This window comes from Musca autumnalis, unplaced genomic scaffold (assembly GCF_047663935.1).
Source record: "Musca autumnalis isolate F117 unplaced genomic scaffold, ASM4766393v1 scaffold_4, whole genome shotgun sequence".
NCBI classification, from domain to species: domain Eukaryota; kingdom Metazoa; phylum Arthropoda; class Insecta; order Diptera; family Muscidae; genus Musca; species Musca autumnalis.
This window is the reverse complement of record NW_027411977.1, coordinates 228,418,227-228,444,244: the sequence shown is the minus strand read 5'-3', so window position 1 is coordinate 228,444,244 and position 26,018 is coordinate 228,418,227. Positions and strand designations below refer to the sequence as shown.

Genomic DNA, 26,018 nt, shown 5'->3' with positions numbered 1-26,018 from the left:
CAGCTAATTTTTTGTACCAATATTACATATTCAGCAACCTTTTTATGCCAAAAATACCTATTCAGCCGCTTTTTATACTAAAAATACCTATTCTGCTACCTCTTTATACAAAAATTACTTATTCAGCTACTTTTTTATGCCAAAAATACCTATTCAGCTACTATTTAATACCAAAAAGTACATACTCAGCAACTATTTTATACCAAAAATACATAGACAGCCACTTTTCAATACAGAAATACCTATTCAGCTATTTTGAATACCAATATTACATATTCAGCCACCTTTTTAATACAAAAATACCAATTCAGCTTATTTTTTATATCATTATTCGGCAACATTTTTATGCCAAAAATACCTATTCAGCTACCTTTTTATACAAGAATTGCTTATTCAGCTATTTTTTAGACCAAAAATATCTTTTCAGCTACTTTTTTATACCAAAAATACCTATTCAGCTACATTGTTGTACCAAAAATACCTATTCAGCCAATTTTCAACATCAAAAATACCTATTCAGCTATTTTTTATACCAAATACACCTATTCAGGTACTTTTTGATACTAGAAATACATATTCAGCTAATTTTTTTCCAAAAAAATTCTATTCATCTACTTTTTATACCAAAAAGACATAGCTGAATAGCTAGTTTAGGTCTAAAAGAGTAGCTGAATAGCTAGTTTGAGTACAGCAAAGTGGCTGAAAGCTAGTTTGAGTGTTGAAAACTAGCTGAATAACTACTGTGAGTCTAGAAAAGTTGCAGAGTAGCCAGTTTGTGTCCGGAAAAGTAGCTGAATAGCTAGTTGAAGTCTAGAAAAGTAGCTGAATAGCTAGTTGAAGTCTAGAAAAGTAGCTGAATAGCTAGTTAGTATCTAGGAAAGTAGCTGAATAGCTAGTTTAGGTCTAAAAGAGTAGCTGAATAACTAATTTGAGTCTAGAAGAGTAGCTGAATAGCTAGTTTAAGTCTAGAAAATTAGCTGAATAACTAATTTGAGTCTAGAAAAGTAGCTGAATAGCTAGTTGAAGTCTAGAAAAGTAGCTGAATAGCTAGTTAGTGTCTACAAAAGTAGCTGAATAACTAATTTGGGTCTAGAAAAGTAGCTGAATTGCCAGTTTAAGTCTAGAAAAGTAGCTGAATAGCTAGTTAGTGCCTAGAAAAGTAGCTGAATAACTAATTTGGGTCTAGAAAAGTAGCTGAATTGCCAGTTTAAGTCTAGAAAAGTAGCTGAATAGCTAGTTAGTGCCTAGAAAAGTAGCTGAATAACTAATTTGAGTCTAGAAAAGTAGCTAAATAGCTAGTTATTGTCTAGAAAAGTAGCTGAATAACTAATTTGAGTCTAGAAAAGTAGCTGAATAGCTAGTAAGTGTCTAGAAAAGTAGCTGAATAGCTATGTAGTTAGTGTCTAGAAATGTAGCTGAATATCTAATTTGAGTCTAGAAAAGTAGCTGAATAGCTAGTAAGTGTCTAGAAAAGTAGCTGAATAACTAATTTGAGTCTAGAAAAGTAGCTGAATAGCTAGTTGAAGTCTAGAAAAGTAGCTGAATAGCTAGTTAGGGTCTAGGAAAGTAGCTGAGGAGCTAGTTAGTGTCTAGAAAAGTAGCTGAATACTTAATTAGAGTCTAGGAAAGTAGCTGAATAGCTAGTTAGTGTCTACAAAAGTAGCTGAATAACTAATTTGGGTCTAGAAAAGTAGCTGAATTGCCAGTTTAAGTCTAGAAAAGTAGCTGAATAGCTAGTTAGTGCCTAGAAAAGTAGCTGAATAACTAATTTGAGTCTAGAAAAGCAGCTAAATAGCTAGTTATTGTCTAGAAAAGTAGCTGAATAACTAATTTGAGTCTAGAAAAGTAGCTGAATAGCTAATTAGTGTCTAAAAAAGTAGCTGAATAACTAATTTGAGTCTAGAAAAGTAGCTGAATAGCTAGTTGAAGTCTAGAAAAGTAGCTGAATAGCTAGTTAGTGTCTAGGAAAGTAGCTGAATAGCTAGTTAGTGTCTGGAAAAGTGGCTGAATAGCTAGTTAGTGTCTAGGAAAGTAGCTGAATAGCTAGTTAGTGTCTAGAAAAGTAACTGAATAACTAATTTGAGTCTAGAAAAGTAGTTGAAAAGCTAGTTAGTGTCTAGAAAAGTAGCTGAATAGCTATGTAGTTAGTGTCTAGAAAAGTAGCTGAATATCTAATTTGAGTCTAGAAAAGTAGCTGAATAGCTAGTTAGTGTCTAGAAAAGTAGCTGAATAACTAATTTGAGTCTAGAAAAGTAGCTGAATAGCTAGTTGAAGTCTAGAAAAGTAGCTGAATAGCTAGTTAGTGTCTAGGAAAGTAGCTGAATAGCTAGTTAGTGTCTGGAAAAGTGGCTGAATAGCTAGTTAGTGTCTAGGAAAGTAGCTGAATAGCTAGTTGAAGTCTAGAAACGTAGCTGAGTAGCTAGTTGAAGTCTAGAAAAGAAGCTGAATAGCTAGTTTCAGTCTAGAAAAGTAGCTGAATAGCAAGTTTGAGTCTCTAGAAGTAGCAGAATAACTAATTTGAGTCTAGAAAAGTAGCTGAATAGCTAGTTTCAGTCTAGAAATGTAGCTGAATAGCAAGTTTGAGTCTCTAGAAGTAGCAGAATAACTAATTTGAGTCTAGAAAAGTAGCTGAATAGCTAGTTAGTATCTAGAAAAGTAGCTGAATAACTAATTTGAGTCTAGAAAGTTGCTGAATAGCTAGTTAGTGTCTAGAAAAGTTGCTGAATAACTAATTTGAGTCTAGAAAAGTAGTTGAAAAGCTAGTTAGTGTCTAGAAAAGTAGCTGAATAACTAATTTGAGTCTAGAAAAGTAGCTAAATAGCTAGTTTCAGTCTAGAAATGTAGCTGAATAGCAAGTTTGAGTCTCTAGAAGTAGCAGAATAACTAATTTGAGTCTAGAAAAGTAGCTGAATAGCTAGTTAGTATCTAGAAAAGTAGCTGAATAACTAATTTGAGTCTAGAAAGTTGCTGAATAGCTAGTTTCAGTCTAGAAATGTAGCTGAGTAGCAAGGTTGAGTCTCTAGAAGTAGCTGAATAGCCAGTTAGTGCCTAGAAAAGTAGCTGAATAGCTAGTTGGTGTCTAGAAAAGTAGCTGAATAACTAATTTGAGTCTAGAAAAGTAGCTGAGTAGCTAGTTAGTATTTAGAAATGTAGCTGAATAACTAATTTGAGTCTAGAAAAGTAGCTGAATAGCTAGTTTCAGTCTAGAAATGTAGCTGAATAGCAAGGTTGAGTCTCTAGAAGTAGCTGAGTAGCTAGTTAATGCCTAGGAAAGTAGCTGAATAACTAATTTGAGTGTAGAAAAGTTGCTGAATAGCTGTTTCAGTCTAGAAATGTAGCTGAATAGCTAGTTAGTGTCTAGAAAATTAGGTGAATAACTAAATTGAGTCTGGAAAAGTAGCTGAATAGCTAGTTTCAGTCTAGAAATGTAGCTGAATAGCTAGTTGTGTCTGGAAAAGTAGCTGAATAACTAATTTAAGTCTGGAAAAGTAGCTGAATAGGTAGTTAGTGTCTAGAAAAATAGCTGAATAGCTAGTTTAAGTCTAGAAAAGTAGCTGAATAACTAATTTGAGTCTAGAAAAGTAGCTGAATAGCTAGTTAGTATCTAGAAAAGTAGCTGAATAACTAATTTGAGTCTAGAAAAGTAGCTGAATATTTATTTTTTATATATAAATGTTGCTGAATATAATTTTTTCTCACAAAAAGTCTAACATATGTTACCTATTTCTCCTAAACCACGCTACATTTGCACTAAATGTCGGTTTTATTTTTTTGTCTTCTTCTTCTATTGGGAAATCCCAAAACCATTAACAGTTCATTTTTATCGAATTTATTTGTGGTTTTAATTTACATTAATTTCTATTGTAAGAATGGGTGTGAGCAAGTCTTTGCCATATATGGCGATTATTTACGGAAGTATGCTCTGCAGTATGCTACTGCTCCAATATTAACATCAAACAATTCGATATGAATCTAAAAAGTCTCCAAGGCGTAAATATTGCAGACAAACAAAAAATGAAGTCATGCAGAACAATGTTGCTCGTCTTCAAATGGTTTGCTAGCTAGTAGATGAAGTGGGGGAGGGGGGAAGGTTTTGAAATATGTTTAAGTAAAATGTTAAATATTTCCTCCAATGATTCATGTAATGCCATTTTGCCCATCCTTGAGCCTTCCTAGCTTAAAATTACTTGCCCTAGGTCTTCGCTTCAATTTTTTTTCATGTGCAAAATAAGTTAACCTACATTTATGCGGAGCGTGTGTTTTTGTTTTTGCATTAAAGTAATTTTTCGCTTTATCTTCTTCTAACCTCACCCACATTTTTGTGGTGACCCATAATCCCAGGCTGATTAGGCCACACCGTCAATGTAATGCCTGCCTGGCATTACTTTGCGTGTATCGTCGGAATTCAGCAGCAGCATTGAAGGGCTTTTTTGCTCACCGCAAAAAATTGTCCATTTATGTGTAATTCGCTTTTTGTAATCATTTAATTAATTTAATTTTGGATAATTTTGTGGAGAATTTTTTTTACCTCTCTCTTCCCTTCTCTCTCCTCTCCTTGTTAACAGCAAAATTATTACGTTTTGTTGATTTTCTGATTGCATTTGTCCGCATAGATTGTTCCTCGAAATTAGCTTCGAAACATGCATTTGATTATTGCAATAAAACTCAGTTTTTGTTGTTGTTATTGTTGTTTGTTTAATTTTAAAGCCGGCCGGTATTGATGGGACTGCAACTCGTGGCGTTGTTTGAGGAAAATGAACTTGAAAAACTGAAACCAGGCTGCATGAATGGGGTTTAATTACCACTTATCATGTTGACTGGCGATGATGAGTTTCAGATTTTGCAATATTTTCCAATGTTGTATTTTATATTTTTTTGTTATTCTTTTGTTGTTGTTTGTTTAATTACATTGTGTGATAACATTAAATTGGAAAAAAATGTCAGAGACATTTATTTTGTATTGGCTATAATTAAATAATTTTCGCACATAAAAATTAGCAGCATGAATGTTTTCAGGGAATAATTTACTGTTATTCACAAGTAGCTGAATTGCAATTTTTTTGAATTTTTTGCAATTTTTCTGATTTTTTTAGGTTTAAATCAACAATTCAGCTACTTTTCTAGACACAAACTAGCTATCCAGCAACTTTTCTAGACTCAAACTACTTATTCAGCTACTGTTTTAGACTCAAACTAGCTATTCAGCTACTTTTCTAAACTTAAACTAGCTATTCAGCTACTTTTATAGACTCGAACTAGCTATTCAGCTGCTTTTATATACTGAAACTATGTATTCAGATATTTTTTTATACTCAAAATAGACACTCAGCTACTTTTCTGGACTAAACTAGATATTCAGCAACATTTCTAAACTCAAAATTAATTAACCCAGATATGCCCATTGCTTGATCGTGATCATTTTAAAAGTATTTTTATATTATTTTAGAAGCAAATGTGAAATAATAACAGTATGTTTATATGTTTTTTAAAAATTTTTTGAAAAAAGTGGTTTTTGAGGCCACTTTTGGGCACAGGGTTTTATCATATAACTGGGAGTTATGGGACACAAAACATTTGACATATAGTCCAAAGACACCTTTTCGGCATCTAGTTAACGTTTTTTCGTAGTAGGCTCCACATCGTGTATGTTTTCGTTATAAAATTACCCAATAATTAATCGGTCATAACGCAAATCATTGAAAAAACTAAGCGATCGGTGGCAACTTCGATGAACTAGACCTCAAAACTCAAAAATAGTAGTTCAAAATAATGGAATCACATAATATCCCAAGAGCTACAGATGTGTACTGAGTATATCACCAAAATAAACGGTACTTTGATAAACATAACATATCGAATTAGCAAGAATTTTGTGTGTCCTATATATAGGACGCTGGGCATATCTGGGTTAAAAATTCTTATTTAGCTACTTTTCTAAGGTAAAAATCCCTATTCAGCTACATTTTATAGTAAAATCCCTTTTCAGGTACTCTTTTCAGCTACTTTTGTATACCAACTATACCTATTCAGCTACTTGTTTATACCAAAAATACCTATTCAGCTTATTTTTTATACGAAAAATACCAATTCAGCAATTTTTTTATACCAAAAATACCTATTCAGCTACATTTTTATACCAAAAATACTCATTCAGCTACTTCTTTATACCAAAAATACCTATTCAGCTACGGTTTTATGCCAAAAATACCTATTCAGTTACTGTTTTATGCCAAAACTACTATTCAGCTACTTTTATATATCAAAATATCTATTCAACTACTTTTTTATACCAACTATACCTATTCGGCTACTTTTTTATACCAAAAATACCTATTCAGCTACTTTTTTATACCAGAAACTCATATTCAGCTGCCATTTTATGTGAAAAATACCTATTCAGCTATTTTTTTATGTGAAAAATACATATTTTATGCCAAAAGTGACTATTCAGATATTTTTAGTACCACAAATACCTATTCAGCTACTTGTTTATACCAAAAATACCTATTCAGCTACTTTGTTATACCAAAAAATACTTATTCAGCTACTTTTTATACCAACTATACCTATTCAGCTACTTGTTTATACCAAAAATACCTATTTAGCTACTTTTTTATACCAAAAATACTTATTCAGCCATTTTTTATACCAAAAATACACATTCAGCTACTTTGTTATACCAAAAAAGCCAACTTTTTTATACGAAAAATACCAATTCAGCAATCTGTTTATACCAAAAATACCTATTCAGCTACATTTTTATACCAAAAATACTCATTCAGCTACTTCTTTATACCAAAAATACCTATTCAGCTATGGTTTTATGCCAAAAATATCTATTCAGTTACTCTTTTATGCCAAAACTACTATTCAGCTACTTTTATATATCAAAATATCTATTCATCTACTTTTTTATACCAACTATACCTATTCAGCTACTTTTTTATACCAAAAATACCTATTCAGCTACTTTTTTATACCAGAAACTCATATTCAGCTGCCATTTTATGTGAAAAATACCTATTCAGCTATTTTTTTATGTGAAAAATACATATTTTATGCCAAAAGTGACTATTCAGATATTTTTAATACCACAAATACCTATTCAGCTACTTGTTTATACCAAAAATACCTATTCAGCTACTTTGTTATACCAAAAAATACTTATTCAGCTACTTTTTATACCAACTATACCTATTCAGCTACTTGTTTATACCAAAAATACCTATTTAGCTACTTTTTTATACCAAAAATACTTATTCAGCCATTTTTTATACCAAAATACATATTCAGCTACTTTGTTATTCCAAAAAAGCCAACTTTTTTATACCAAAAATACATATTCAGCTACTTGTTTATACCAAAAATACCTATTCAGCTACTTTGTTATACCAAAAAATACTTATTCAGCTACTTTTTTATACCCAAAATTCCTATTTAGCTACATTTTTATACCAAAAATACCTATTCAGCTACTTTTTATACCACAAATACCTATTCAGATATGTTTGATACCACAAATACCTATTCAACTACTTTTTATTCCAAAAATGTCTATTCAGGTACATTTCTATACCAAAAATACCTATTCAGCTACTTGTTTATACCAAAAATACCTATTCAGCTTATTTTTTATACGAAAAATACCAATTCAGCAATTTTTTTATACCAAAAATACCTATTCAGCTACATTTTTATACCAAAAATACTCATACAGCTACTTCTTTATACCAAAAATACCTATTCAGTTACTGTTTTATGCCAAAACTACTATTCAGCTACTTTTATATATCAAAATATCTATTCAACTACTTTTTTATACCAACTATACCTATTCGGCTACTTTTTTATACCAAAAATACCTATTCAGCTACTTTTTTATACCAGAAACTCATATTCAGCTGCCATTTTATGTGAGAAAAAAACATATTCAGCTATTTTTTTTATGTGAAAAATACATATTTTATGCCAAAAGTGACTATTCAGATATTTTTAATACCACAAATACCTATTCAGCTACTTGTTTATACCAAAAATACCTATTCAGCTACTTTGTTATACCAAAAATTACTTATTCAGCTACTTTTTATACCAACTATACCTATTCAGCTACTTGTTTATACCAAAAATACCTATTTAGCTACTTTTTTATACCAAAAATACATATTCAGCTACTTTGTTATACCATAAAAGCCAACTTTTTTATACCAAAAATACATATTCAGCTTATTTTTTATACGAAAAATACCAATTCAGCAATTTGTTTATACCAAAAATACCTATTCAGCTACTTTTTTATACCAGAAACTCATATTCAGCTGCCATTTTATGTGAAAAATACCTTTTCAGCTATTTTTGTATGTGAAAAATACATATTTTATGCCAAAAGTGACTATTCAGATATTTTTAATACCACAAATACCTATTCAGCTACTTGTTTATACCAAAAATACCTATTCAGCTACTTTGTTATACCAAAAAATACTTATTCAGCTACTTTTTATACCAACTATACCTATTCAGCTACTTGTTTATACCAAAAATACCTATTTAGCTACTTTTTTATACCAAAAATACTTATTCAGCCATTTTTTATACCAAAAATACATATTCAGCTACTTTGTTATTCCAAAAAAGCCAACTTTTTTATATCAAAAATACATATTCAGCTACTTTTTATACCAACTATACCTATTAAGCTACTTGTTTATACCAAAAAATACTTATTCAGCTACTTTTTATACCAACTATACCTATTCAGCTACTTTGTTATACCAAAGAGGCCTATTCAGCAACTTTTTTATACTAAAAATACATATTCAGCTACTTTGTTATACCAAAAAATACTTATTCAGCTACTTTTTTATACCCAAAATGCCTATTTAGCTACATTTTTATACCAAAAATACCTATTCAGCTACTTTTTATACAAATACCTATTCAGATATGTTTGATACCACAAATACCTATTCAACTACTTTTTATTCCAAAAATGTCTATTCAGGTACATTTCTATACCAAAAATACCTATTCAGCTACTTGTTTATACCAAAAATACCTATTCAGCTACGTTGTTATACCAAAAATACATATTCAGCTACTATTTTATACCAAAAATACTTATTCAGCTATTTTGTTATACCAGAAAATACCTATTCAGCTACTTTTTATACCAAAAATGCCTATTCAGCTATTTTTTATACCAAAAATACCTATTTAGCTACTTGTTTATACCAAAAATACCTATTCAGCTACTTTTTATACCAAAACTACTTATTCAGCCACTACCAAAAATACCTTTTCAGCTACTTTGTTATACCAAAAAATGCCTATTCAGCTACTTTTTATACCAAAAATACCTATTCAGCTACTTTTTTATACCAAAAATACCTATTTAGCTACTTGTTTATACCACAAATACCTATTCAGCTACTTTATTACACCAAAAATACCTATTTAGCTACTTTTTTTATAGCAAAATACCTATTCAGCCACCTTTTTACTTCTTTTATTAGAATACCTTAGCTCTCAGAATGATGCATAGTATAAATAATGCTCTCTCTTCCCACCTAACAGCTATTGTAAGAATTTCCTCTCAAGACACAGTCAGCCTTGACGGATTACAACAATTGATAGCTGTTTAATATGCAAGACCTAATGCAGATTTTTCAATTGTGATTTGTTATTGTTGTTGTACAACAACAACAATACCTCACAAACTTTTTGTTTGTATCGTATGAAAGAATTCATCGAAAGAGTTCTTCAAGTATGAATAATATGCGGGACTATTTGGAATTGCTTGGTATTTTGTGGGGTGGGTGTGCTTCGTGCTTTCATTGAGTTTGACTCTGTTTTGGTTAATCATTTCCTCCTATGGCGTCGAAGAAACAATAGAAGAAACATTGACGTTATGTTGGTCATTAAGTTAAACAGCTCGTTGTGTTTAACACCTGATGAGTCAAGACCAAGCAGGCAGGCAACCCACCCATCGACTGACCGACCAAAAAAATAATAAACGGTTTTAAAATTGCCAATTTCGGTTTCAATAACTTAAATAACAGATTTGGTTGGTGTCTGTGGGCAAAGTGGAGCCCCTCATAACCAAATTTGTTTTTCTTTGAGTATGTGTGTCAAATTCTCTCAACAGAATTATGTTTGAAATGTTACCTTAACAGAGTTATGTTAAGTCAAAGCAGTCAAAGAGTAGAAGTTCATAAATCTTCATTGACAGGTATTTTGTGGTGGGTGGGAGGTTGTTTAGCTGTGCATCATCAGCAAACCAGCGCTGCTTTTTAGTGGCCATCAATCTAAAACGGAAATAGCTTTCAATGTTTTCTGTCACAGGAATTAAATGGGATTGTCACTTCAATGACACTTAGAGTTATTTATAAATAATCAATCACACCAGAGAATAGTTTTTCCCTCTTCAAAGAGTTAAGGCAGTGAATATTGATTTGTGTAGATATATTGAAAGAAAATACTTATTTTACATAAAGAAAATTGGCTGAATATGAACTTTTGGTTTAGAAAAGTAGCTGGATAGGTACTACATATTCGTTTTAAAACCCAACCTATTAAACCAATCAAAAGCAAAACCACGAAACTGCAAAAGAACACAAAATATAAAACCACAACTACTTAATTAATAATAGCACAGTACTACAAAATACTTTCTAAAAAAAATGTTCCTCAACATCCCATACGGGACAAGGGAGACTTCTCTCATATCAATGAGTGCACCCCGATTCATATTTAGCTCAATGATATGGGACCTACTGTTTATCGCCGAGTCCGAACGGCGTGTCCTAAGACACCACTTGTAGAGAAGTTTTTCAAGGCTGAAATACTCAAGAAATGTCGCCAACAATACTGAGGGGTATTTTGCCACCGTTGAAAAATGTTTGCTGTTGCCTGGGCGGGGTATCGAACCACCGACCTCCTGCTTTCTTATTTTATACTACTCAAAGCAATTTATAGCCTGAAAGTATGCTATGTTTTCTCTAATATGTGTAAAGAAGAACAAGAACGGTGATAGTCATGTCGTTGCACAAATGTAAACAAAAGAGAGATATTCACATCATTCACAATAGTAATTGAAGTATGACTAGACTTGGATGAAACTGCCAGGCCACATGTCAAATTCATAAAAGTTTACTTTGTCCCGGTCCACACTAGCGTGAATTTCATTAAAAAATTTCATGAAATTAGGTGTTCTTAAATCGAATTCCGCACTACAGTAATTTTATGATTTTACTCTACCATGGAGGTCGATCTAGAGACGCATAATTTCATGCAGTTTTTTCAATGAAATCACTCTAGTGTGGACCGGGACTTTATAAATGGGTATTTTGATAGAAGAAAATGATGATTTTAGTTAAGAGAAGGACATGGTACAATGATACAGGTACAACGGGAAAAACAGCTGATTATCACACTAGTTGTCAAAATGCATTATTGTGAATAAAATCACATACAAAAGGTAAACAAGCAATTCACAGCAATGCGTTATTGTGAACAATTTTGACGTTTGGGATGATTTGATGTAACACCTTCTTATTCCACCATGGAGAAGGATAAATTACTTAGTCCCGGTCCACACTAGAGTGATTTCATAGCAAAAATTTCATGAAATTATGCATCCCTGGATCGAGTTCCATAGTAGAGTAATATCATGAAATTGCTGTAGTGGGGAACTCGATCTAAGAACATTTCTTTTCATGAAATTTTTTCAATAAAATTACTCTAGTGTGGACAGGGACTTACAGCGAATACTTTAACATAATGAATGCGACATTGGCTCCAGAAAATTTTACTTTAATATAAGGGAACGAAACTTTTACCTAAAATATGAATTTTTCGTGCAGAAAAAAAGTAGCTGAATAGGCATTTTTGGTATAAAAAAGTAGCTGAATAGGTATTTTTGTTTTAAAAATGTAGCTAAATTGGTATTTTTGGTTTCCACAAGTAGCTGAATAGGTATTTTTGGTATTAAAAAGTAGCTGAATAGGTATTTTTAGTATACACAAGTAGATAAATAGCTATTTCTGGTGCAAAAAAGTAGGTAAATAGGTATTTTTGGTATCAACAAGTAGCTGAATAGGTATTTTTTGGGATAAAAAAGTAGCTAAATAGGTATTTTTGGTATAAAAAAGTAGCTGAATGGGTATTTTTGGTATAAAAAATAGCTGAATAGGTATTTTTGGTATAAACAAGTAGCTGAATAGGCATTTTTGGTATAAACAAGTAGCTGAATTGGTATTTTTGGTATAAAAAAGTTGCTGAATAGGTATTTTTGGTATGAAAAAGTAGCTGAATAGGTATTTTTAGTATAAAAAAGTAGGTGAATAGGAATTTTTGGTATTTTTTGGTATAAAAAAGTAGCTAAATAGTATTTTTGGTATAAAAAAGTAGCTGAATACGTGCTTTTTTTGGTTAAAAGAAAGTAGCTAAATATGTATTTTATTATAAAAAAGTAGCTAAATAGGTGATTTTGGTATAAACAAGTAGCTGAATAAGTATCTTTGGTATAAAAGATTAGCTGAATAGGTATTTTTGTTTTAAAAAAGTAGCTAAATAGGCATTTTTGGTATAAAAAGTAGCTGAATAGGTATTTTTGTTTTAAAAAAGTAGCTGAATAGGTATTTTTGGTATAAACAAGTAGCTGAATAGGTATTTTTGGTATAAAAAAGTAGCTGATAAGGTATTTTTTGTCATAAAAAAGTAGCTGAATAGGCATTTTTGGTATAAACAAGTAGCTGAATTGGTATTTGTGGTATAAAAAAGTTGCTGAATAGGTGTTTTTGGTATAAAAAAGTGGCTGAATAGACATTTTTGGTGTAAAAAGGTGGCTGAATATGTATTTTTATTATAAAAAAGTAGATAAATAGTTATTTTGGGCATAAAAAAATAGCTGAATAGCTATTTTTGATATAAAATGTTGATGAATAGGTATTTTTGGTATAAAAAAGTAGCTGAATAGGCATTTTTGGTATAAACAAGTGGCTGAATTGGTATTTTTGGTATAAAAAACTAGCTGAATGGGTATTTTTGGTATAAAAGTAGCTGAATATGTATTTTTGGTATAAACAAGTAGCTGTATATATATTATGAGTATAAAAAGTAGATGAATAGCTATTTTTGGTATAAAAAAGTAGCTGAATAGGCATTTTTGGTATAAACAAGTGGCTGAATGGGTATTTGTGGTATAAAAAAGTAGCTGAATACGTATTTTTGGTATAAAAATTAGCTGAATAGGTATTTTTGGTATAAACAAGTAGCTGAGTAGGTATTTTTGGTATAAAAAAGTAGCTGAATAGCTATTTTTGGTATATAAAAGTAGCTGAATGGGTATTTTTAGTATAAAAAAGTAGGTGAATAGGAATTTTTGGTATAAACAAGTAGCTGATTGGGTATTTTTGGTATAAAAAATAGCTGAATAGGTATTCTTGGTATAAAAAATTAGCTGAATAGGTATTGTTGGTATACACAAGTAGCTGAATAGGTATTTTTGGTATAAAAAAGTAGCTGAATAGCTATTTTTGGTATAAAGAGATGAGGAATAAGTATTTTTGATATAAAAAATAGCTGAATAAGTATTTTTCGTATAAAAAGTAGCTGAATAGGCATTTTTGGTATAAACAAGTAGCTGAATTGGTATTTGTGGTATAAAAAGTTGCTGAATAGGTGTTTTTGGTATAAAAAAGTAGCTAAATAGACATTTTTGGTGTAAAAAGGTAGCTGAATATGTATTTTTATTATAAAAAAGTAGATAAATAGTTATTTTGGGCATAAAAAAATAGCTGAATAGCTATTTTTGATATAAAAAGTGGATGAATAGGTATTTTTGGTATAAAAAAGTAGCTGAATAGGCATTTTTGGTATAAACAAGTGGCTGAATTGGTATTTTTGGTATAAAAAAGTAGCTGAATGGGTATTTTTGGTATAAAAGTAGCTGAATATGTATTTTTGGTATAAGCAAGTAGCTGTATATATATTATGAGTATCAAAAGTAGATGAATAGCTATTTTTGGTATAAAAAAGTAGCTGAATAGGTATTTTTAGTATAAAAAAGTAGGTGAATAGGAATTTTTGGTATAAAGAAGTAGCTGAATAGGTATTTTTTGGTATAAAAAAGTAGCTAAATAGGTATTTATGGTATAAAAAAGTATCTGAATGGGTATTTGTGGTATAAAAAAGTAGCTGAATACGTATTTTTGGTATAAAAATTAGCTGAATAGGTATTTTTGGTATAAAACAGTAGCTGAGTAGGTATTTTTGGTATAAAAAAGTAGCTGAATAGCTATTTTTGTATATAAAAGTAGCTGAATGGGTACTTTTAGTATAAAAAAGTAGGTGAATAGGAATATTTGGTATAAACAAGTAGCTGATTGGGTATTTTTGGTATAAAAAATCAGCTGAAATAGTATTTTTGTTTTAAACAAGTACATGAATAGGTATTTTTGGTATAAACAAGTAGCTGAATTGGTATTTTTGGTATAAAAAAGTTGCTGAATAGGTATTTTTGGTATAAAAAAGTAGCTGAATAGGTATTTAAGTATAAAAAAGTAGGTGAATAGAAATTTTTGGTATAAACAAGTAGCTAAATAGGTATTTTTGGTATAAAAAAGTAGCTGAATGGGTATTTTTGGTAAAAAAAGGAGCTGAATACGTATTTTTGGTATAAAAATTAGCTGAATAGATATTTTTGGTATAAACAAGTAGCTGAGTAGGTATTTTTGGTATAAAAAAGTAGCTGAATACCTATTTTTGGCATAAAGAGTTGACGAATAGGTATTTTTGGTATAAAAAGTAGCTGAATAGTATAAAAAGTAGCTGAATAGGCATTTTTGGTATAAACAAGTAGCTGAATTGGTATTTTTGGTATAAAAAAGTTGCTGAATAGGTATTTTTGGTATAAGTAGCTGAATAGGTATTTTTAGCATAAAAAGTAGCTGAATAGTCATTTTTGGTAAAAAAGGAGGTAAATAGGAATTTTTTGTATAAAAATTAGCTGAATAGCTATTTTTGGTATAAAGAGTTGACAAATAGCTATTTTTGGTATGAAAAAGTAGCTGAATAGGTATTTTTGGTATAAAAAATTGGCTGAATAGGTATTTTTGGTATACGCAAGTAGCTGAGTAGGTATTTTTGGTATAAAAAAGTAGCTGAATAGCTATTTTTGGTATAAAGAAATGACGAATAGGTATTTTTGGTATAAAAAATAGCTGAATAGGTATTTTTCATATAAAAAGTAGCTGAATAGGTATTTTTGGTATAAACAAGTAGCTGAATTGGTATTTTTGGTATAAAAAAATTGTTGAATAGGTATTTTTGGTAAAAAAAGGAGCTGAATAGGTATTTTTAGTATAAAAAATTAGGTAAATAGGAATTTTTTGTATAAAAAAGTAGCTGAATAGGTATTTTTCGTTAAAAAGTATCTGAATAGTCATTTTTGGTTAAACAAGTAGCTGAATTGGTATTTTTGGTATAAAAAGCTGCTGAATAGGTATTTTTGGTATAAAAAAGTAGCTGAATAGGTATTTTTAGTATAAAAAAGTAGGTGAATAGGAATTTTTGGTATAAACAAGTAGCTGAATAGGTATTTTTTTTTTGTATAAAAAAGTAGCTAAGTAGGTATTTTTGGTATAAAAAAGTAGCTGAATGGGTATTTTTGGTATAAAAAAGTAGCTGAATATGTATTTTTTTGGTATAAACAAGTAGCTGAGTAGGTATTTTTGGTATAAAAAAGTAGCTGAATAGCTATTTTTGGTATAAAGAGTTGATGAATAGGTATTTTTGGTATAAAAAATAGCTGAATAGGTATTTTTAGTATAAAAAAGCGGCTGAATAGGCAATTTTGGTATAAACAAGTAGCTGAATTGGTATTTTTGGTATAAAAAAGTTGCTGAATAGGTATTTTTGGTATAAAAAATAGTTAAATAGGTATAAACAAGTAGCTGAATAGGCATTTTTGGTATAAACAAGTAGCTGAATTGGTATTTTTGGTATAAAAAAGTTGCTGAATGGGTATTTTTGGTATAAAAAAGTAGCTGAATAGGTATTTTTCGTATAAAAAGTAGCTGAATAGTATTTTTTGGTATAAACAAGTAGCTGAATTGGTATTTTTGGTATAAAAAAGTTGCTGAATAGGTATTTTTGGTATAAATAGTAGCAGAGTAACTATTGTTTGTATAAAAAATAGCTGAATATGCATTTTTTGCATAGAAAAACAGCTGAATAGCTATTTTCGTGTTGAAAATAGCTGAGTAGGTATTTTTGGTGCAGAAAAGTAGCTACAAAGGCATTTTTGGTATAAACAAGTATCTGAATTGGTATTTTTGGTATAAACAGTTGCTGAATAGGTATTTTTGGTATAAAAAACAGGTGAATATGTATTTTGGTATAAAAAAATTAGCTGAATAGGATTTTGTTGGAATCAAATAGTAGCTGAATAGGTATTTCTGGTATTAAAAAGTATTTTTGGTATGTAAATAGGTATTGTTTGGTATAAGCAAGTACCTGAATAGGTATTTTTGTTTTAAAAAATAGACTAATAGGTATTTTTGGTATAAAAAAGTAGCTGAATAGGTATTTTTTGGTATAAAAAAGTTGCTGAATAAGTATTTTTGTCTTACAAAAGCAACTGGATAGGTATTTTTGGTGTACACAAGTAGCTGAATAGGTATTTTTGTTATACACAATAGATATTTTGATATAAAGAAGTGGGTGAATGGGTATTTTTGAAAAAAAAAGAAAAAAGTAGCTGAATAGGTATTTTTGGTAGAGAAAAGTAGTTGGATAGTTATTTTTGATATAAAAAAGTATATTAATAGTTATTTTTGGTACAAAGAAGTAGCTGAATAGGTATTTTTGGCATTAAGCCGTAACTGAATATTTGGAATAAAAAAGTAGCTGAATAGCTAGTTTTCGTTTAAAGAAGTTGCTGAATAGCTAGTTTTCGTAGAGCAATATTGCTGAATAGGTAATTTTCTTCTCGAAAATTAGATGAAAATCTAATTTTCGCATAGAAAATAAAAAAATAAATCAAAACCTTGCTGAATAGTATTTCCATTATGTTACAAATCAATAAATTTTATTTTATGTTTCAAAATCGATAAATCACTCATCGCGTTGTCTGTGTTTTTGTTGTTATTTAGTTTCGTGTTGGTCGATGTTATTGATTGCATTTCAGTATGAGATTTGGGTGGAGATTTGGCTGCAATAGAATTTGTGATGATTGCAATTTTCTTTGGCAAAAAATTGGAAAATTATTGAAAGGCAGGGAGGGTAAAAAAAATGTTATTTGTTTTTCTTTAAGAATATTTATGATGCCTTCAACTACGCACAACAACGTTGATTTTTTTCTAAATAGACATTAACCAGGTACACCCATCTTAAAATTGTATACGAATTGGTAATGAAAACAAGGCGTTTCTGAGGAATTTATCATGACTAAGGTCGATTAAAATTTAAAATGAAAAAAAAACCCAAAATTTGGCAAAGATGTTTCTCTCCTTTATTCTGATTGAAACATTTTCAATTCAAAGTGTCTTCTAACCTTGATTGTTCCACATTTATTTATGTCCATAAGTGGCAATTTAGTCATAAAAATCTCATCAATCCTTGCAAGGCGTAGATCATAAAATGATGACTTCATAAAAACGATGATTGAAAAAACAACGAAATTACTTTGATCGGCTGGCTCGTTAAGTATTTGCATTGACCAAATTATAGAACAAATATTTTTTGCTTGCTTTCCATGTTCTTGGTTATACAGCAAACATCAAAACAACAATAAAAAGTAGCAGCAAATGTAAACTGTTCTATAGGTCTGTGTGTTCGATTGTGTTTACAATGTGGCATGGAAATTTATGAACTCTGGAAAATTATAACAACAAGAAATAATAAACTCAGCAGCTATAGCAAGGCAAGCTGGAGAATATAGACGTTGGTCAATGTTTTTGGTGTTTCAATGATCGGTGTTTGGCCAGTCACACACCATGGGCAGCGAAAAAAAACACATTGCACTTTTCCAAATAGCCACACACACCCTCACTGGGAACCAAACAAAGAGTAATCTGTAAAAAGATTTCCATTTACAAAAACACAGCAGTGAAAATAAGATTGTGAAAAGTATCGACATGTAAATCCACAGGCAGCCAGCACGGCACGGTGGACGTGTTCTTTTCACATTTCTTTATGGATTTTCCTTTAAGAACAAACAAAAAACACACACACAAATTGTTTGTAATTGAAAAATCCACTCTAAATATTTGCTTAAATGTAAATGTTTATTTTCTCTTTTTTCGGGGTTGTCAATTTCAGTGGTGTTAAGATTATGAGTCTATTTTCAGTCAATAATTATGATATCATAATGGAAAATTATATTTGGAATTTAGGACATATACTAACGTATCAGTCAGCAAGATTTCCACAAGAAAACTAGCTACTCAGCTGCTTTTCTATATGGAAACCAGCAATTCTATACGAAAGGTATCTATTCAGCAATTTATTTATACGAAAACTAGCTATTCAGCTACTTTTCATACTACAAATACATATTCAGATACTTCTTTATACCAAAAATAACAATTTCTATACTAAAATTACTTTTCTATACTAGAAATACCAATTCGGCTACTCTTGTAGACCAAAAATACATATTCAGCTAATTTTTATACTAAAAGTACCTATTCATCTACATTTTTATAGCAAAAATACCTATTTAGCTACTCTTTTATAGCAAAAATACATTTTCAGCTACTTATTTATACCAAAAATACATATTCGGCTACTTTTTTACACCAAAAATATCTATTCAGCTACTTTTTAATACCAAAAATTCTAATATAGCTACTCTTTTATAGCCAAAATACATTTTCATCTACTTATTTATACCAAAAATACATATTCGGCTACTTTTTTACACCAAAAATATCTATTCAGCTACTTTTTTATAGCAAAAATACCTACTCGGCTACTCTTTTATAGCAATAATACATATTCAGCTACTTATTTATACAAAAAATACATAATCGGCTACTTTTTTATACCAAAAATATCTATTCAGCTACTTTTTAATACCAAAAATTCTAATATAGCTACTCTTTTATAGCCAAAATACATTTTCATCTACTTATTTATACCAAAAATACATATTCGGCTACTTTTTTACACCAAAAATATCTATTCAGCTACTTTTTTATAGCAAAAATACCTACTCGGCTACTCTTTTATAGCAATAATACATATTCAGCTACTTATTTATACAAAAAATACATAATCGGCTACTTTTTTATACCAATAATATCTATTCAGCTACTTTTTAATACCAAAAATACCAATTCCGCTACATTTTTATACATAAAAGTCCCATTCAGCTACTTTTTTATACCAAAAAAAAACATACTCAGCTACGTTTTTATAACAAAAATAGATATTCAGCTACTTTCCTGTACAAAAATGATCTATTTAGCAACTGTTTATACCGAAAATACGTATTCAGCTACGTTTTTTTTTAAATATCTATTCAGCTACGCTTTTATAGGAAAAATACCTATTCAGATACTTTTCTATACCAAAAATATCTATTCAGCTACTTTTTATGCCACTAAATACATATTCAGCTACTTTTTTATACCAAAAGTTCCTATTCACCTACTTTTTATGCCAAAAATACACATTCAGACACTTTTTCACACCAAAAATAACTATTCAGCTAGCTTTTTATGCCAAAAATAGCAATTCAGCTATTTTTTTATACTAAAAATACACATCCAGCTACTTTTTTATACCAAAACTACATACTCAGCTACTTTTATGTACTAAACAATATCTATTCATCTACTTTTCAATAAGCAACTACATATTCAACTACTTTTTATACCAAAAGTACCTACTCAGCTATTTTTTTAAACCAAAAATACTTATATGGCTACTTTTTAAAACCAAACATACCTATTCAGCTACATTCTTATACCAAAATACTTATTCAGCTACGTTTCTATACCAAAAATACCTACTCAGCTACTTTGTTAAACCAAAAATACCTATTCAGATAAATTTTTTTACCAAAAATACTTGTTCAGCTACTTTTTATGCCAAAAATACAAAAATAATCAGCTACATTTTATACCAAAACTACGTTTTTACCTACTACTTTATACTAAAAATACTTATTCAGCTACTGTTTTGTACCAAAAATACCTATACGGCTACTTTTTTATACCAAAACATCATATTCACCTACTATTCTATATGAAAAATTCCTATTCAGCTAATTTTTATACTAAAAATACTTATTCAGCTAATTTTTTATAGCAAAAAATCATATTCAGCTACTTTTCTATACAAAAAATACCTATTCAGCCGTTGTTTTATGTGAAAATGCCTATTCAGCTATTTTTTATTATGCCTTATTAAAATATCGTTCTTTTTTTTAATATTTTTAATTGTTTTCTTTTCTCTATATTTTTTCAGAGGGTCTGCCATTTGTGCCGCACATGTGCTATGTGGGTGAGAAGGCCTACAAACCATCGGTGGGTTCGTGCTTTGTCTACGAAGAAGTGAAGGAATGTTGCTGTTCAGCGCTTTTAGCGAGAGAATGTAAGTATATTCTAAGTTTTAACATAATTTCGTTTAATAATTCGGTAAATGTTTTTTAGAAAAGCTTAGTTCACTTTTAAGTCCCCTAAAAGTATGCAATGGTTTTTGTAAAATTGTCTAAAGGAGACAAATGAGGGACATTTTATGCAAAACAATGACAACTGTAATGCCTTTTTGAATTATTCACAATAAAATTAACATGTAATGGCCATGTAGGCCATACATCAAACTGAAAATAATTATACCCTCAGCATTTATGCTAACGAAATGTGCCTCATCGAAATAATGGTTTTAGACCCAAAGTATGTTTGGACGAAATGTGTTTCAGACAATTTGGAGTTGATTTATCCATGTCCGTCCGTCTGTCTAGCTGGCTGGAGCGCACGATAACTCTCGAACAAAAGTTCAACAATTGTGTCGATTTATCCGTAGATGAAAGTTTCAATTCACATAGGCTGAGGGTATATCTCTGCCGGCAAAGCCGACTGATACTTTTTTACTTGTTTTTTTATTGATTGGTTAGTTTTCTTTAAGGAAACAACACTTTAATAGGGATATCTTTATTTAAGGAGAAAAGTCAATGGTATAGTTATTTTTAAAGGAAATATGTATTGTTTTCTTAAATGATACCTCCGTTTCTTAAATAAATTGTCTTTTTCTTGAGGGATCTGTAATAATTAATAATGTAGTGTGTACTTTTCTTAAAAGTTACCTTCATTTCAATACGAAAGTTACTTATTCAGCTAGCCTTCCATACAAAAATTACCTATTAGTATATTCGACTTAACAAAAATGGCATTTTGGGATCGTTCACCATAGAAAAACCATGCAGTGAAGCTACATTGCAATAAATCAAAAAATAAACATAAAATAAAATTTTATTCAAAAGAGGCCCAATTACTGGAAAACTATACGTTTTTGAGAAAAAAGTTATTTATTAAAAAGTGCTTAAAAAGTCTCAAGAATGTAATTACCATATAAATTTTCTCCCAAAGGATTTCAGGTATTCTAAAAAGTTCAAAGCAAAATGTCGCCCAAAAGTATGCCGCGGGAATTGTAATACGACAAAAGTAGAACACTGAGAGCATGGTGGAATAAGAAGGTGTTACATCAAATAATACCAAACGTCAAATTTGGTCACATTAATGTATTATTGTGAATTGCTTGTTTACATTTTGTATGTGTTTTTATTCACAATAATGAATTTTGACAACTAGTGTGATAACCAGCTGTTTTTGCCGCTGTACCTGTATTATTGTGCCATGACTGAGAGACATTCCATGCAAACAGTGACAACAAGTGAGCTAAACAAATAATTAGGAATGTATTTGTGCATTTCATTCACAATAGGGAATCGATACACTGAATCTACATGGTAACACATCAAATTCGTCTCAAACGAGACAATTTTTAAAGAAAAGGTCGGCCAATAAGCCCAGCTCATTATGATGTTTGATGTCAAAAACATGTGATTTAAAATACAAAGAAACTAATATCACAATAATCTATATATATATAAAATTCTCCTGTCACGGTGTTCGGCTTTGAACTCCTCCGAAACGTTTGGACCGAATTTGATGAAATTTTGTATGTGGAGTTTGTAGGTTTGAGAATAGGGTTTTAACTACTTTTTATAGTGGTCAATGGAGTGACCAGGGTACCTCCCACACAAATTTTTTTAACAAAACGTGAAATCGAAGGTATTTTTCAACCTATTGTTTAAAAATTGTTTGCAATGCTATGGTAATTATTACCCTGACCCTGAATGATCATCGCGGAAGTGAAATATCGCGGTCCACATTTTTTTTTCAAAAATGTATAATTGCAGATAATATCCGTAATCTTAGTACGCGTGTCTTTAAAAGCGCTATAAAAACTGGCTACAATAAGTTAGACATTGCGGTCAACTTCACAATTTTCACAGTAAAATTCCGACAATTTGAAATGGCACTTGACCAAAATTCCAAAACAATCGATTGGGAAATCAGCCAAAGTTCTTCAAAATATCGAAATAACAGCTTTCAATGCAATTCTCATAGTATAACGGGAAGTAGTGGTCTCGGGTGACCTTCCCCACAACTGTTTTGACCAAAACGTGAAATTTCAGATATTATTATTGGTAAACGTGACATTGGTAATTGTGGTCTACATCATTAGTTGGTGTGTTGGTAGTAGAAATCCGTTGTAGAAAAAAGTTGTAGTTGTAAATGTTTATACCGGGACCTCAAAAACGGGCGAGCAACGCGGGCCTGGTCAGCTAGTGTAAAATCTATAATGTTTGTTGTCAAATATTAGCTCTGTTCCTTTACGTGCAAGAATCTTCAAGTTTTACAACTTTTTACTCGAAAAGCGTTCCTTTACTACAGACACCATACAATTCATATGGAAGCTGATTACAACTTTTGCTACTTTTGCCGGTTTTACCACTTTCAAAAGTAAAGGAACAGACCAGTTGTTAACAGTAATCTTGATGGCCGACCTTCTGTAGGTCTTGGAAATGGTACTTTAACTTAAGCGGAGTACACACGATCAGTTTTGACTGTCGATTTTTCGGAAATATCGATAAATGTCAAACTGTCCAGCAACCACAAAATATTTTGTAGTTGCCTGATGACTGACAAAAATGAACGGTCACACTGGCAAACAACCATTTATTTGAGCAAAACTGACAGTCAAAGCTGATCGTGTGTACCCCACTTTAATTATAAAGGCTACTTTTAATTAATGGGTACTTTTATTTAATGAAAGAGTACTTTAAAGTACTTTAAAGGGTACTTTTACTTAATTAAAGGGTAGTTTTACTTAATTAAAGGGTACTTTACACTTAATGAAAGGGTAATTTTACTTTAAGAAAGGGTTCTTTTACTTGAAGAAAGGGCACCTTTACTTAAAGGAAGGGTACTTTTACTTAAAGAAAAGGTACTTTTACTTAAAGAAAGGGTACTTTTACTTAAAGAAAGGGTACTTTTACTTTAAGAAAGGGTACTTTTACTTAAAGAAAGGGTACTTTTACTTAAAGAAAGGGTACTTTTACTTAAAGAAAGGGTACTTTTACTTAAAGAAAGGGTACTTTTACTTAAAGAAAGGGTACTTTTACTTAAAGAAAGGGTACTTTTACTTAAAGAAAGTGTACTTTTACTTAAAGAAAGGGTACTTTTACTTAAAGAAAGGGTACTTTTACTTAAAGAAAGGGTACTTTTACTTAAAGAAAGGGAACTTTTACTTAAAGAAAGGGTACTTTTAGTTAAAGAAAGGGTACTTTTACTTACAGAAAGGGTACTTTTACTTAAAGAAAAGGTACTTTTACTTAAAGAAAGGGTACTTTTACTTAAAGAAAGGGTACTTTTACTTAAAGAAAGGATACTTTTACTTAAAGAAAGGGTACTTTTACTTAAAGAAAGGGTACTTTTACTTAAAGAAAGGGTACTTTTACCTAAAGAAAGGGTACTATTACTTAAAGAAAGGGTACTTTTACTTAAAGAAAGGGTACTTTTACTTTAAGAAAGGGTACTTTTACTTAAAGAAAGGGTACTTTTACTTAAAGAAAGGGTACTTTTACTTAAAGAAAGGGTACTTTTACTTAAAGAAAGGGTACTTTTACTTAAAGAAAGGGTACTTTTACTTAAAGAAAGGGTACTTTTACTTAAAGAAAGTGTACTTTTACTTAAAGAAAGGGTACTTTTACTTAAAGAAAGGGTACTTTTACTTAAAGAAAGGGTACTTTTACTTAAAGAAAGGGAACTTTTACTTAAAGAAAGGGTACTTTTAGTTAAAGAAAGGGTACTTTTACTTACAGAAAGGGTACTTTTACTTAAAGAAAAGGTACTTTTACTTAAAGAAAGGGTACTTTTACTTAAAGAAAGGGTACTTTTACTTAAAGAAAGGGTACTTTTACTTAAAGAAAGGGTACTTTTACTTAAAGAAAGGGTACTTTTACCTAAATAAAGGGTCCTTTTACATAAGGAAAGGGTATTAATGACATTCCATGCAAACAGTGACAGCAAGAGAAGCGTACAAATAATCAGTGATACATTTTTAGATTTCATTCGCCATAGAGAATTTATACATTGAAGCTGCATGGTAACACATCAAATCATCCACAAAATTAGGATCAATTTGCATTTTTTTCTTAAGAAAAGAAACAAATTTTGAAGAAAATTACAATTTATCATAAAAAGGGTTACATTTACATAATGAAAATATATTTTTATTTAATAAAAGAAAACATAACATAAATGGTACCCTTGCATAATTAAAGGTCAAAATCAAAATATGTGAATGGAAAACAAAAAGAAATCGACGATTTTCATTCATAATTTACCACTGTTTTTGCAGTTGTCTGGACGCCTACGTCACACAGGCAAGTTTTGAGTTTTTGACAATCAATACATGTACTAAACTGTCCTGTCATGTGTAAACGCAGGGTTAGGGCTACTCCTTCATACACCTGCTGCAAACAAATTTTGATAATGACCCGAGCTAAATAAAAAAGTCGATCTGCACTTTTTGATATGAGAGAAGTTTATCCTTGTCCTTTAAGGCATATTCGTGGGAAATGTTTTTTTTTATTTGACGTACGAAAATCTTTCCTTTAAGAAATAGAAACTGGGACTTTTTCTTTATAAAAGTGTACATATTTCAAATAAAGTGAGCTTTTCCCTTGGAAGAAAGTGTACTATCACCGCAGAAATTGCTATTTTTACTTGAAAAAACAATTTCAATTACTTTCACTTTCATCTTCTTCTTTTTGTTTCCAATTTATACAATTTCCTTTACCCATTAATTTCACACCTCATCATTTGTTGTTAAAAAAAAAACAAATTTCCACAGAACAATAATTCGTTTTTATTTGAAATTTATTGAATTTCTCTCAGATTACCTACCTCATTTCCAACTACAACGTGTTAGAAGATATTTAAATGTTGTTGTTATTGCTGTTGTTGTTGGCAACAAGCAGAATTCTTTGCTGTTAATCAAGCATTTAAATAAGTAACAATATATAATTTACAACATTCTCATTAGCAGTCAGTCGTGTGTATGTGGCAGCGCCAGGTATGTGGGCGGGACTAAATGGTGGCGGTAGTGGCGGGCAGGCACCATTTAAAAGCTTAAATGTTAATAAAAAGTTAATAAAAAATATAAGACAAGCAGCGTTTACACGTTTAATATATCAGTTTGGAATGATACTAAAGGAAGGGAAAGATTTTGAAACATTGTTTTTATTAAATTTTGTATGGATGTTTTTTAGAAGCTAAATTTGATTGGGTGTTTTATCTATGAATAAAATTTAGCAATGTTTTTATTTACAAATATGCTAGACATGATTGTAAATCATCTAAAGAATTAAAAGAATTCTTATACATATTTGTGTGGTGATTTTAGTGGTGAGGTACATATTTTTATGTTAAAATATG

General features: G+C 30.3%; 1 protein-coding gene across 7 annotated transcripts in view; it reads left to right on the top strand.

The window, feature by feature from the left end:
- LOC141402641 (uncharacterized) overlaps window positions 1-26,018 on the top strand; it is a 95,691-nt gene that overhangs the window by 43,268 nt on the left and 26,405 nt on the right. For all 7 annotated transcript variants that reach the window (XM_073984337.1, XM_073984338.1, XM_073984333.1 and 4 more), the window contains exon 4: window positions 20,479-20,604. In XM_073984337.1, the coding sequence (XP_073840438.1) occupies window positions 20,479-20,604 (126 nt within the window). The remainder of the gene's footprint in view (window positions 1-20,478; window positions 20,605-26,018) is intronic.